The 14,693-nt window shown below is 43.6% G+C and overlaps 1 protein-coding gene across 1 annotated transcript in view; it reads right to left on the bottom strand.

The window, feature by feature from the left end:
- Nucleotides 1-6,007: 6,007 nt before the first annotated feature.
- LOC139413733 (serine/threonine-protein kinase WNK2-like) overlaps nt 6,008-14,693 on the bottom strand; it is a 68,861-nt gene continuing 60,175 nt past the window's right edge. Inside the window, exons 26-28 of the mRNA XM_071161431.1 lie at nt 12,732-12,776; nt 12,139-12,467; nt 6,008-9,314 (exon numbers count right to left, since the gene is read on the bottom strand). Coding sequence (XP_071017532.1) covers nt 8,973-9,314; nt 12,139-12,467; nt 12,732-12,776 — 716 coding nt within the window. The 3' untranslated portion in view covers nt 6,008-8,972. The remainder of the gene's footprint in view (nt 9,315-12,138; nt 12,468-12,731; nt 12,777-14,693) is intronic.

Below are 14,693 nucleotides of genomic sequence, written 5' to 3'. Positions count from 1 at the left end.
AACTAACTGTACTGCCTCAGTGGAGCTCCCGACCGACGTGTACTATGGTGCATTAAGTTTGTTGGAACCTCTCCAGATTGTCGATAATAAAGACTGACTCATTTAATATTGACTTCAGGTGTCTCTGGTGTTCATTTCCACGTCAATTTTATGACACTTGTCTCAGTCTAACACAGTCTAGCTCAATCTAACCCATAACATTTGAGGTGATCTTGAATATTTCTATTTTGTGCTCTCTGCGCACCCAAAACTGTGCTCAATTGACACACCTGAACTTATGTAACCACACAAAAACATACAGTCACAATCGCATTTAGGCTGATCAACAAAACAAAACATCATCCCTGACGGAGTGCGCTCCCCCCTGTGGCCTGTACATGATCCTACCTTACTGGTCAGTGCCGTGGGAACACAGGCCAGCAGCAGTCCAAGGAGGACGACTCGCGCTGCGACTCCCTCCATCATGGCCTCGGCAGAAATGAAGCCCCACAAAATGCACACAGCCTTTTAAAGAAGAACACTAAATGCTATTGGCCAGCACATAAAAAGTACACAACAGTCAATCAATCATCCACCAATTCCTGACTATGACATGCTTACTGTATGTTTAAAAATAATGGGAGTGGAAATCTAATCTACTAAACATTACACCGCTAAACCAGACTCCATTTTCTTGCATTCTTTCTGGTGATCACATCACATATGGGCAACATTACAAAAAATGTTCTCTCTCCCCAGAATTGTTAGCTGGGACATCACTGAGAAATCGAATCCACTGAAGTATGCTGGCAACAAGAGGCCAAACTTTTAGAGAAGTGAGAATGGACCAATAGTGTTAACGTGACTGCACGTTAAAAAGAGCGGGGTGAGCCAGTCTACGGCCAGAGGTTGAGAAACACCACTGTGAAACCTGCACACAACAGAACAACTCAGCATGTGATTCTGGTAAAAGTCCATAAACACTGTAGAGATTGGTTACAATGTGTTCAGTGTGCATTGGTGCTGGAGATGTGGGGCCCGTTCCAAATGGCACCCTATTCCCTGTAGTTGACTACTTTGGTCAAGGAAAAAGGGTGCCATTTGAGAAGCAATATGACAGAGGCAGAGAGAACATGCTGTCAAGAAAAATTGGTGTATTATTTATTTCAGTCTTCAAAAATGTACAATCTTTGTGAGCGAGACGAGTGCTACTGACCAGTGATCAGGAAAGTGCAGGGAGAGTATAAGCTAGAGCAGATAAAAGCAATCCTACACAGAGCAGAGCTATCGTACACAGAGCTGAGCTTCAACCATCAAGGATCAGAGTTCAAAGAGAAAGCCTTGCTGTGAGGAGTGCATTATGAGTTCTATCAATAGCTGCATATGCCAAATGATGTTTACAGAGAACACAAGTATCTTTCTACATGGGATGAAAGATTTGAGTCTGAGCAGAACATTATGCACCAGAGCCATATATACACAGGACCAGTCAAAAGTTTGAACACACCTACTCATTCAAGGGTTTTCTTTATTGTTACTATTTTTTACATTGTAGAACAATAGTGAAGACAATAGTGTAGACCTTATAGTGAAATGTTTACTTATGAGCCCCTAACCAACAATGCAGCTTAAAAATAAAAACAATATGAGTAAGAACAAGAAATAAAAGAAACAAGTAATTAAAGAAGAGCAGTAAAATAGCAATAGCAAGACTATACAATGTGTGGGGGCACCGGTTAGTTGAGGTAATATGTACATGTAGGTAGAGTTATTAAAGTGACCATGCATAGATGTTAACAACAGAGAGTAGCACTGGTGTAAAAGGGGGGGGGGGGGGCAATGCAACTAGTCTGGGTATCCATTTGATTAGATGTTCAGGAGTCTTATGGATTGGGGGTAGAAGCTGTTTAGAAGCCTCTTGGACCTAGACTTGGCGTTTGGGTACCGCTTGCCGTGCGGTAGCAGAGAAAACAGTCGATGACTAGGGTGGCTGGAGTCTTTGACAATTCTTAGGGCCTTCCTCTGACACTGCCTGGTGTAGAGTTCCTGGATGGCAGGAAGCTTGGTCCCAGTGATGTACTGGGTCGTACGCACTACCCTCTGTAGTGCCTTGTGGTCGGAGGCCAAGCAGTTGCCATACCAGGTAGTGATGCAGCCATCACCAGTCAGGTCGTTGTCTGTGATCAAGCATAACACTGTTGTGTCATCGGCAAATTTAATGATGGTGTTGGAGTCGTGCCTGGCTGTGCCAGGAAGTACAGGAGGGGACTGAGCACACACCCCTGAGGGTGGATTACTACAAGATTCCATATGTGTTATTTTATCGTTTTGAAGTCATCACTATTATTCTACAATGTAGAAAATAGTAAAAATAAAGAAAAACACTATAATGAGTAGGTGTGTACAAACTTTTGAACGGTACTGTATATACAGTGCATTCGGAAGGTTTTCAGACCCCTTGACTTTTTCCACATTTTGTTATGTTACAACCTTATTCTAAAATGGATTGACATGTTTTTCCCCTCATCAATCTACACACAGTACTCCATAATGACAAAGCGAAAACAGGTTCTTATACATTTTTATAAGTATTCAGACCCTTTGCTACGAGACTCAAAACTGAGTTCAGGTGCATCCTGTTTCCATTGATCATCCTTGAGATATTTCTACAACTTGATTGGAGTCCACCTGTGGTAAATTCAATTGATTGGACATGGTTTGGAAAGGCACACAGCTGTCTATATAAGGTCCCACAGTTGACAGTGCATGTCAGAGCAAAAACCAAGCCATGAGGTCAAAGGAATTGTCTGTGGAGCTCCAAGACAGGATTGTGTCAAGGCACAGATCTGGGGAATGGGACCAACAAATGTCTACAGCATTGAAGGTCCCCAAGCATACAGTGGCCTCCATCACTCTTATATGGAAGAAGTTTGGAACCACCAAGACTCTTCCTAGAGCTGGACGCCCGGCCAAACTGAGCAATCGGGGGAGAAGAGGAGGGAGGTGACCAAGAAACCGATTGTCACTCTGACAGAGCTCCAGAGTTACTCTACGGCGATGGGAGAACCTTTCAGAACCTTTCCATCTCTGCAGCACTCCACCAATCAGGCTTTTATGGTAGAGTAGCCAGACAGAAGCCACTCCTCATTAAAGGGCACATTTAAGGCAGCTTGAATTTTGCAAAGAAGCACCTAAAGAACTCAGACCATTAGAAACAAGATTCTCTGGTCTGATGAAACCAAGATTGAACTACGGCCTGAATGACAAACATCACGCCTGGAGGAACCTGGCACCATCCCAACGGTGAAGCATGGTGGTGGCAGCATCATGCTATGGCGATGTTTTTCAGTGGGAGCCTAGTCAGGCTTGAGGGTAAGTTGAACGGAGCGAAGTACAAAGAGATCCTTGAAGAAAATCAGCTTTAGGGTGCTCAGTACCACAGACTGGGGTGAAGGTTCACCTTCCAACAGGACAACAAACCTAAGCACACAGCCAAGACAACGCAATTGTCACGCCCTGGCCTTAGTTATATTTGTTTTCTTTATTCTTTTGGTTAGGCCAGGGTGTGACATGGGTGATTTATGTGTTTTGTCTTGTCTAGGGGTTTTTGTAGATTTATGGGGTTATGTTATTTTAGGTGTCTAGGTAAGTCTATGGTTGCCTGGATTGGTTTTCAATCAGAGGCAGGTGTTTATCGTTGTCTCTGATTGGGAGCCATATTTAGACAGCCATATTCTTTGGGTATTTTGTGGGTGATTGTTTCCTGTCTTTGTGTTTTATGCACCAGTTAGGACTGTTACGGTTTTCACGTTTATTGGTTTGTAGTTTGTTCATGTTAAGTGTCTCTTATTAAAGAACCATGAACTTCAACCACACTGCGTTTTGGTCCGCCTCTCCTTCCCAGGAAGAAAGCCGTGACCGCAACAGTGGCTTCGGGACAAGTCTCTGAATGTCGTTGTTTGGCCCAACCAGAGTCCAGACTTCAACCCAATCGAACATCTCTGGAGAGACCTGAAAATACCGTCCAACCAGTCAGAGCTTGAGAGGATCTGCATAGAAGAATGGGAGAAATTCCTCAATGTGCCAAGCTTGTGGCGTCATACCCAAGAAGACTTGAGGCTATAATCACTGCCAAAGGTGCTTCAACAAAGTACTTAGTCTTAATACATTAATATATCGAAAAACATATTTTTGCTTTATCATTACAGGGTATTGTGTATAGATTGATACAGGGGGGGGGATTATTTGATCCATATTAGAACATGGTTGTAACATCACAAAATGTGGAAAAAGTCAAGGAGTCTGAATGCACTGTATATATATATATATATTTACAAACGTATGTGGACACCCTTCAAATGGAAGCGTAGCATGTAAAAATCATCTGTCCTCTGTTGCAATACTCACTATTGAGTTCCAAACTGCCCCTGGAAGCAACGTCAGCACAATAACTGTTAATCGAGAGCTTCATGAAATGGGTTTCCATGACCGAGCAGCCGCACACAAGTCAAAGATCACCATACGCAATGCCACGCGTTGGCTGGAGATGTGTAAAGCTCGCCGCCTTTGGATTTTGGAGTGATAAATTACTCTTCACCATCTGGCAGTCCAACGGACAAATCTGGGTTTGGTGGATGCCAGGAGAATGCTACCTGCCCCAAAGCATAGTGCCAACTGTAAAGTTTGGTGGAAGAGGAATAATGGTCTGAGGCTGTTTTTCATGGTTCGGGCTAGGCCCCTTAGTTCCAGTGAAGGGAAATCTTAATGCTACAGCATACAATGACATTCTAGACAATTCTTTGCTTTTAACTTTGTGGCAACAGTTTGAGGAAGGCCCTTTCCTATTTCAGCATCCCAAATGCCACCAAGCATAATGTGAGGTCCATACAGAAATGGTTTGTCAAGATTGGTGTGGAAGAACTTGACTGTCCTGCACAGAGCCCTGACCTCAACCCCATCGACCACTTTTGGGATAAACTGGATCTCTGACTGTGAGCCAGGCCTAATCGCCCAACATCAGTGCCCGACCTCACTAATGCTCTTGTGTCTGAATAGAAGTATGTCCCCGCAGCAATGTTCCAACATCTCTTCCCAGAAGAGTGGAGGCTGTTATAGCAGCAAAGGGGGGACCAACTCCATATTAATGCCCATGATTTTGGAATGAGATGTTCGACGAGCAGATATCCACATACTTTTGTTAATGTAGTGTGTATATCTAAATATGGATCTGTTCTGCAGTATTTGACTAAAAAGTTCTATTCAAACTGAATTGACTGAATGACTGTACAGTTACGAAAGAGTTTCAAACCATAACAAGCAAATCAGTAATATCCAAGAATTGCCAACTGGTTGGCAAAGAAAGCTATGAGGTATTGAAAGACACTGTTTATCTCATACACATCCACCGGCTTGACATTCTTTGCTTGGATTGTTTAGGTAATGTGATTTCTGAACTATTTTGATAGATATGACTGTATTATTGTACAAGATGATGTATGTTGTATTGGATTTAAATTATTGTGTCATACAACACAAAACCAAACTGAAAGAAGCATCGACTTCTACACACTAGGCTGGTCTTGTTATGAATCTCAGGACTACAGAAGAACAGTAGAAAAACTGTGCATTAAAAGATGATTTCTCTGTCATCAATCCAGAGCACTACAGGAGTTATTGTGTCCTTACGATCCTTATGATACAGATTATCAGTGATTTTACAACAATGAAGAAATTCCTAACTCACTAATAATTGAACATTATTACTTTTTATAACCATACACAAACCCAAAAGATACGGTATGACATGTGTATCCCAATAGGTATTGCATTGTCTTTATAGTAGTCTACTTGCTTAGGTCCTGCAATAAATCACATATCATACCTGCCTCTAACATCCATATATGTCATACGTTACTGTGTACATCTAATGCATTAACCCACCAAAACCATACGGAGCTCTTTAAGGTAAATAACTCAAACCTATAGTGAGGCATACTGTAGGATAAATCACCTATAACCTTCTTCAGTACAGTATGGAACATCCACTGTTTATTGCACGGTGTTAATCAAATCAAATCAAATTGTATTTGTCACATGCTTTGTAAACAACAGGCGTGGACTAACAATGAAATTATTACTCAGTTAATGACAGCCAAGTAACATTAGTTATCACCCAGAGAATGCTACGGTCTGACTCTCCACCTTTTATGCTGTGCAAGCTTCAGTGTGTATGTTCATGCAGGTTGTGGTAAGTGTTGACAAAAAAAGTGTGTAGCTATTGCTTTGTACAAGCTTCTGGACAAAGGGACCAACATAGCTTCTGGACAAAGGGACCAACATAGCTTCTGGACTAAGGGACCAACATAGCTTCTGGACTAAGGGACCAACATAGCTTCTGGACAAAGGGACCAACATAGCTTCTGGACTAAGGGACCAACATAGCTTCTGGACAAAGGGACCAACATAGCTTCTGGACAAAGGGACCAACATAGCTTCTGGACTAAGGGACCAACATAGCTTCTGGACAAAGGGACCAACATAGCTTCTGGACAAAGGGACCAACATAGCTTCTGGACAAAGGGACCAACATAGCTTCTGGACAAAGGGACCAACATAGCTTCTGGACTAAGGGACCAACATAGCTTCTGGACAAAGGGACCAACATAGCTTCTGGACTAAGGGACCAACATAGCTTCTGGACAAAGGGACCAACATAGCTTCTGGACTAAGGGACCAACATAGCTTCTGGACTAAGGGACCAACATAGCTTCTGGACTAAGGGACCAACATAGCTTCTGGACTAAGGGACCAACATAGCTTCTGGACTAAGGGACTAACATAGCTTCTGGACTAAGGGACCAACATAGCTTCTGGACTAAGGGACCAACATAGCTTCTGGACAAAGGGACCAACATAGCTTCTGGACTAAGGGCCCAACATAGCTTCTGGACAAAGGGACCAACATAGCTTCTGGACTAAGGGACCAACATAGCTTCTGGACTAAGGGACCAACATAGCTTCTGGACTAAGGGACCAACATAGCTTCAGTGCACTGTGTGAATCTTACAATGCTAAAGGAGATACTTTACCATCTGTTATTATAATATTCACAAAACAACCAATAACATGGTCGTGCTCCCAACATTCTGAATTGGCAACCTAAAGCTAACCAACCAGTTTCCACATTCATAAGTGAACCACAAAAAATATATCTAGTACCTCTAAAGGCTAAACCATACACATAACATGACCACATTATCCTATCTTATCTCAAATGACCTCATGCTTGTCTCCAGAATTAATTGAAACTAATGTTCAAGGCACTTTAAGTTCAAATTCTTCCACATTTCTTTAGACTATTTCAAGCACTTGTGTTGTACACATTTCAATGAAGTTTGAGGAAGTTGAAATATATTACAACATAAATAGCAGAGTAATAAAGCAGAGGGTCATGGTAACCAGATAATCCAGGCTTGTAACCAGGGGTACAAGGTTTTTAACCAGGGGCTCAGGCTGGTAACCAGGGGTACAAGGCTTTTAACCAGGGGCTCAGGCTGGTAACCAGGATGACACGGCTGGTTAACAGGGTGACAAGGCTGGTAACCAGGGTGACCAGGCTGGTAACCAGGGTGACACAGCTGGTAACCAGAGTGACAAGGCTGGTAACCAGGATGACACGGCTGGTTAACAGGGTGACAAGGCTGGTAACCAGGGTGACCAGGCTGGTAACCAGGGTGACACAGCTGGTAACCAGAGTGACAAGGCTGGTAACCAGGATGACACGGCTGGTTAACAGGGTGACAAAGCTGGTAACCAGGGTGACCAGGCTGGTAACCAGGGTGACAAGGCTTCACAGTGATGGCAAGATGGTGAATGGCTCTGCTGAGTTAGGACAGAGCCCTGCAGCACCTAATGTACACACGCTCACACAAAAACACACAGGGGTTACTGTATATACATACACATACTGTACACACATATGGGTGATTTACACACAAACATGAACAATTTATGTACAAAGACATACAGTATGAATGAATAATATACAAATAGATCATGTAAATACACGAAAGCTTTATACACAAACAAACAAATGGATTATGCACATACACCTTATTTATATACACTACAGCACATTCACACAGGTGATAAGATAGACATATGTCCCGTCCCTTATGTACATAAATATGAGGTATGTCAATTGAGGTTGATAATGTCACACACATTGATAACAGCATACACTGAGTGTACAATACATTAAGAACGTTCCATGTTCTTTCCATGACATAGATAGATTGACCAGGGGAATCCAGGTGAAAGTTATGATCCCGTATTGATGTCACTTGTTAAATCCACTTCAATCAGTGTAGATGAAGAGGAAGAGGTTAAAAAATATTGTTAAGCCTTGACACAATTGAGACATGAATTGTGTATGTGTGCCATTCAGAGGGTGAATGGGCAAGACAAAATATTTAAGTGCCTTTGAATGGGATATGGTAGTATGTGCCAGGCGCACCGGTCTATGTCAAGAACTGCAACGCTACTGGGTTATCCACGCTCAACAGTTTTCCGTGTTTATCAAGAATGGTCCACCACCCAAAGGACATCCAGCCAACTAGACAATACAGGGTCAATATGGGCCAGCATCTCTGTCAACATGGGTCAGCATCTCTGTCAACATGGGCCAGCATCTCTGTCAACATGGGTCAGCATCTCTGTCAACATGGGTCAGCATCCCTGTGGAACGCTTTTGACACTTTGTAGAGTCCATGCCCCAACGATTTGAGGCTGTTCTAAGGGCAAAAGGTGGGGGGAACTCAATAGTAGGAAGGTGTTCTTAATGTTTTGTACACTCAGTGTGTATACAAATACTTATTATATACATATATGCTGATTAAATAGAAATAGTTTACATTGTGGTAAGGGAAGACTAGAGCTCTAACTACATATAACTCATTTTGGAAACATAGTTGAAAGACATGGTGCTACAGGGGTTAGAGGTTCCTGGGTTTGGGGTCGGGTGGTTCGTAGGGTGGACCAGGGGTGGTGGTGCCACAGGTTGGGGGCACGGCAGGTAAAGCAAACACCCCTGAACCCAAGGGGGACAGCAGCTCAGGCCAAAGGCTTACACAGAGGGGCGAGAGGGGCGAGAGGGGCGAGAGCAGCAGCCCTCCAAACAGGTCTGGGCCTGAATGGGCCGGCATGTAGCCAGGATGGAACTCTGCCTGTCTCGGGGAGCTGGTCTTCATCACTGAGCACAGGGCCTGATTGTCAATCATCGGCCATGGCAGGGGGAGCTGGGGGCCTTCAGAGCCAGGGGCTGTCCTGGCAGGTGCCTGAAGAGAAAGATATGGAGGTGAGCTTTCAGTCACCACAGACTTTCACCTTGACTGTACCAGACCTGACTTCAAATAGTATTTGTTTTCTTTTAAATACATTAAACATTTGATTACGTCTGCCTGCAGTGCCAGCTGGCAGGATCTGCACTTTTAGGACTATTCCATCAGTTCTATTGTGCCAAACATGCTCAATCAAATGCAGTTAACTTCTTGGTGACATTGAGTAGCTTGGATGAATAAGGTGCCCAGAGTAAACTGCCTGCTACTCTGTCCCGTTGCTAATATATGCATATTAGTAGTAGTATTGGATAGAAAACACTCTGAAGTTTCTAAAACTGTTTGAATGATGTCTGTGAGTATAACATAACTCATATGGCAGGCGAAAGCCTGAGAAAAATCCATCCAAGAAGTGGGAAATCTGAGGCTTGTAGTTTTTTAACTCAGCCCCTATTGTAGATACAGTGGGATATTGGTTATGTTGCACTTCCTAAGGCTTCCACTAGATGTCAACAGTCTTTAGAACTTTGTTTGAGGATTCTACTGTGAAGTGGGACCGAATGAGAGAGGAATGAGCCAGGTGTCTGACAGATTGCCACAGGCTCTGAGGCGCGGTCACGAGAGAGTTAGCTCTCGTTCCATTGCTTTTCTAGAGACATAGGAAGATTTATGAAAAAAACATCCTAAAGATCTATTCTATACTTAGTTTGACAAGTTTCTACCGGCTGTAATGGAACTTTTTGAATTTTTTTGTCCAACGTTCGGCTGGACCTGAACGCGCATTTGGATTTGTTTTTCCAAATGCCCTAACAAAAGAAGCTATTTGGACATAAATTATGGACATTATCGAACAAAACAAACATTTATTGTGGAACTGCGATTCCTGGGAGTGCATTTTGATGAAAATCATCAAAGGTAAGTGAATATTTATAATGCGATTTCTGACTAATGTCGACCACCCAATATGGCGGATATCTTTTTGGCTGCTTTGTTGTCTGAATGCTGTACTCAGATTATTGCATGGTTTGTTTTTTCCGTAAAGTTTTTTTGAACTCTGACACAGCGGTTGCACTAAGGAGAAGTATATCTCTAATTCCATGTATAACACTTGTATTTTCATCAACATTTATAATTAAATATTTCTGTAAATAGATGTGGCTCTCTGCACAATCACTGCATGTTTTAGAACTACTGAACCAATGTAAAATTAGATTTTTTTAATATAAATATGCACTTTATCGAACAAAACACACATGCATTGTGTAACATGAAGTCCTATGAGTGTCATCCGATGAAGATCATCAAAGGTTAGTGATTAATTTTACCTCTATTTGTGCTTTTTGTGACTCCTCTCTTTGGCTGGAAAAATGGCTGTGTTTTTCTGTGAGTTGGTGGTGACCTAACATAATCGTTTGTGGTGCTTTCGCTGTAAAGCATTTTTGAAATCAGACACTGTAGCTGGATTAACGATAATTGTATCTTTAAAATGGTGTAAAATACTTGTATGCTTGAGGAATTTTAATGATGACATTTTTGCTGTTTTGAATTTGGCGCCCTGCACTTTCACTGGCTGTTGGAGAGGTGGGACGCTACCGTCCCAAATATCCCAGAGAGGTTAACTTCTTCGATATAGGGGGCGGTCTTTTAATTTTTGGATAAAAAAACGTTCCCGTTTTAAACAATATATTTTGTCACGTAAAGATGCTCGACTATGCATATAATTGACAGCTTTGGAAAGAAAACACTCTGACGTTTCCAAAACGGCAAAGATATTATCTGTGAGTGCCACAGAACTAATGCTACAGGCGAAACCAAGATGAAATTTCAAACAGGAAAAGCCCCAGATTTTGAAGGCGCTGTGTTCCAATGTCTCCTTATATGGCTGTGAATGCGCAAGGAATGAGCCTACACTTTCTGTCGTTTCTCCAAGGTGTCTGCAGCATTGTGACGTATTTGTAGGCATATCATTGGAAGATTGACCATAAGAGACTACATTTACCAGGTGCTCGCTTGGTGTCCTCCGTTGCAATTATTGCGTAATCTCCAGCTGCGTGCATTTTTCCATTTGCTTCAGAGGAGAAACCCAACTGCCACGAATGACTTATCATCGAATAGATATGTGAAAAACACCTTGAGGATTGATTCTAAACAACGTTTGCCATGTTTCTGTCGATATTATGGAGTTAATTTGGAAAAAAGTTTGGCGTTGTAATGACTGAATTTTCGTTTTTTTTTCTTAGCCAAACGTGATGAACAAAATGGAGCGATTTCTCCTACACAAATAATCTTTTTGGAAAAACTGAACATTTGCTATCTAACTGAGAGTCTCCTCATTGAAAACATCCGAAGTTCTTCAAAGGTAAATTATTTTATTTGAATGCTTTTCTTGTTTTTGTGAAAATGTTGCCTGCTGAATGCTAGGCTTAATGCTATGCTAGCTATCAATACTCTTACACAAATGCTTGTGTAGCTATGGTTGAAAAGCATATTTTGAAAATCTGAGATGACAGTGTTGTTAACAAAAGGCTAAGCTTGTGAGCCAATATATTTATTTCATTTCATTTGCGATTTTCATGAATATTTAACGTTGCGTTATGCTAATGAGCTTGAGGCTATGATTACGCTCCCGGATACGGGATTGCTCGACGCAAGAAGTTAAATCATTTCATAATTTGATAGAAAACAAACACAATTTGAACCCAGCCCTAAACTATACACACGCTACCCCCACAAACACAAAACATACATTACATTTAGCTACACCACCACTAAATAATGGATAAAACATAAACTCACATACATACCGTATCGAACAACTACTCACATCTGGAGCGCTGAACAGTCTGTCTCTTGTTCTGGGCCCCCCGGGGTCCTCGTTCCAAAGTGGTTGCCCTCTGCGGCTGAGGGAGCTGGTCCGCGGGTGCCGGGCGACACCCAGGGCCTCCATGGTCCAATCATCCACTATCCTGTGAAGGGAGTCTGTGAAGGACTCTGTGTAGGAGCCCATGTAGGTGCCGGTGTAGGTGCCTGTCTTGTTGTTGCTGTTGTTGGCCTGGGCTTGGGCCAGCCCTGCTACTGTCTGGTGGGGAGAAGTAGAGCTGGCTGTCTGTTGTTGGGGTGGCTGGGTGGATGCACCTGGGCCTGCTCCAGTCCCTGGGAGATGGACATACTGTTCACACCCTGCCTCAAGTTCAAACTAGCTCTGTTACTAAAGCATGTTATTTTAACTAAATGTAGCTACCATGAACACTAGATGGCCAATCCTGTTTATAAAATGCATTCTATCTAATAAAATGTGCTTATGAGAGCAACTTTGGGGAAGGAAAACAAGGTATAGGAGTAGCTACAATAAATACACAATACACATAGATTGGGGTTTTCTAAATGGCTAATGTCTTTGCTGCAAGTTACACTTACCCCTTCCACGCTCTTTTCCAAGGCAGAGTCGTTTCAGAGTTGACCCTAGGGGACAAACAGAGTTAGGAATCCATGCAGCATGAAGACAAAAACACGCAGTGTAAGTCTACAAACATACAGACACGCTGCTGCACAGAGCTGCTCAATGGCCATACTCAACATTATCACATATACAGTACATAACACTGTGGGAAAGCATGGTTCAGTCAACTATCTGAATACTGATGGACAAGGCCAATCATGCAGTCACTCCAAAAGTGAGCTACAGAACTGTAAGAGGTCTGAGAGAGAAAACGAGAGCGAAAGAGAGAGAGAGATCCTAACCAACGGGGCACATGACAGTGGCTGTGTGTAGCCATGCAGACGGGGTCCACTACGTAGGACTGCAGGCGCAGAGACTGGGATACATTGAGAGGATCTGTGCTGAGCAGACAGGCAGGAGAGGAGAGTAAGAATGAGCTGAGCACACAGTGCTGCTGCAGTGCATCACTATACTGTACATGCACTACTCATCGGCCAAGCACAACAGACAGAGAAAAACATTTAACTAGACTAAATAACTTTTTTGCCCGCTTTGAGGACAATACAGTGCCACTGACACGGCCCGCAACCAAAACCTGCGGACTCTCCTTCACTGCAGCCGACGTGAGTAAAACATTTAAACGTGTTAACCCTCGCAAGGCTGCAGGCCCAGACAGCATCCCCAGCCACGTCCTCAGAGCATGCGCAGACCAGCTGGCTGGTGTGTTTACGGACATATTCAATCAATCCCTATCCCAGTCTGTTGTTCCCACATGCTTCAAGAGGGCCACCATTGTCCCTGTTCCCAAGAAAGCTAAGGTAACTGAGCTAAATGACTACCGCCCCGTAGCACTTACTTCCGTCATCAAGAAGTGCTTTGAGAGACTAGTCAAGGACCACATCACCTCCACCCCACCTGACACTCCAATTTGCTTACCGCTCCAATAGGTCCACAGACGATGCAATCTCAACCACACTGCACACTGCCCTAACCCATCTGGACAAGAGGAATACCTATGTACGAATGTTGTTCATCGACTACAGCTCAGCATTTAACACCATAGTACCCTCCAAACTCGTCATTAAGCTCGAGACCCTGGGTCTCGACCCCGCCCTGTGCAACTGGGTACAGGACTTCCTGACGGGCCGACCCCAGGTGGTGAGGGTAGGTAACAACATCTCCACCCCGCTGATCCTCAACACTGGGGCCCCACAAGGGTGCGTTCTGAGCCCTCTCCTGTACTCCCTGTTCACCCACGACTGCGTGGCCATGCACGCCTCCAACTCAATCATCAAGTTTGCGGACGACACTACAGTGGTAGGCTTGATTACCAACAATGACGAGACGGCCTACAGGGAGGAGGTGAGGGCCCTCGGAGTGTGGTGTCAGGAAAATAACCTCACACTCAACGTCAACAAAACAAAGGAGATGATTGTGGACTTCAGGAAACAACAGAGGGAGCACCCCCATATCCACATCGATGGGACAGTAGTGGAGAGGGTAGTAAGTTTTAAGTTCCTCGGCGTACACATCACGGACAAACTGAATTGGTCCACCCACACAGACAGCGTCGTGAAGAAGGCGCAGCAGCGCTTCTTCAACCTCAGGAGGCTGAAGAAATTTGGCTTGTCACCAAAAGCCCTCACAAACTTCTACAGATGCACAATCGAGAGCATCCTGTCGGGCTGTGAGGTCTGCACAACGCATCACCGGGGGCAAACTACCTGCCCTCCAGGACACCTACACCACCCGATGTCACAGGAAGGCCATAAAGATCATCAAAGACAACAACCACCCGAGCCACTGCCTGTTCACCCCTCTATCATCCAGAAGGCGAGGTCAGTACAGGTGCATCAAAGCTGGGACCGAGAGACTGAAAAACAGCTTCTATCTCAAGGCCATCAAACTGTTAAACAGCCACCACTAACATTGAGTGGCTG

Source organism: Oncorhynchus clarkii, chromosome 7 (genome assembly GCF_045791955.1).
Source record: "Oncorhynchus clarkii lewisi isolate Uvic-CL-2024 chromosome 7, UVic_Ocla_1.0, whole genome shotgun sequence".
Classification (NCBI taxonomy): Eukaryota; Metazoa; Chordata; class Actinopteri; order Salmoniformes; family Salmonidae; genus Oncorhynchus; species Oncorhynchus clarkii.
This window is presented reverse-complemented; position numbering and strand designations above follow the sequence as displayed.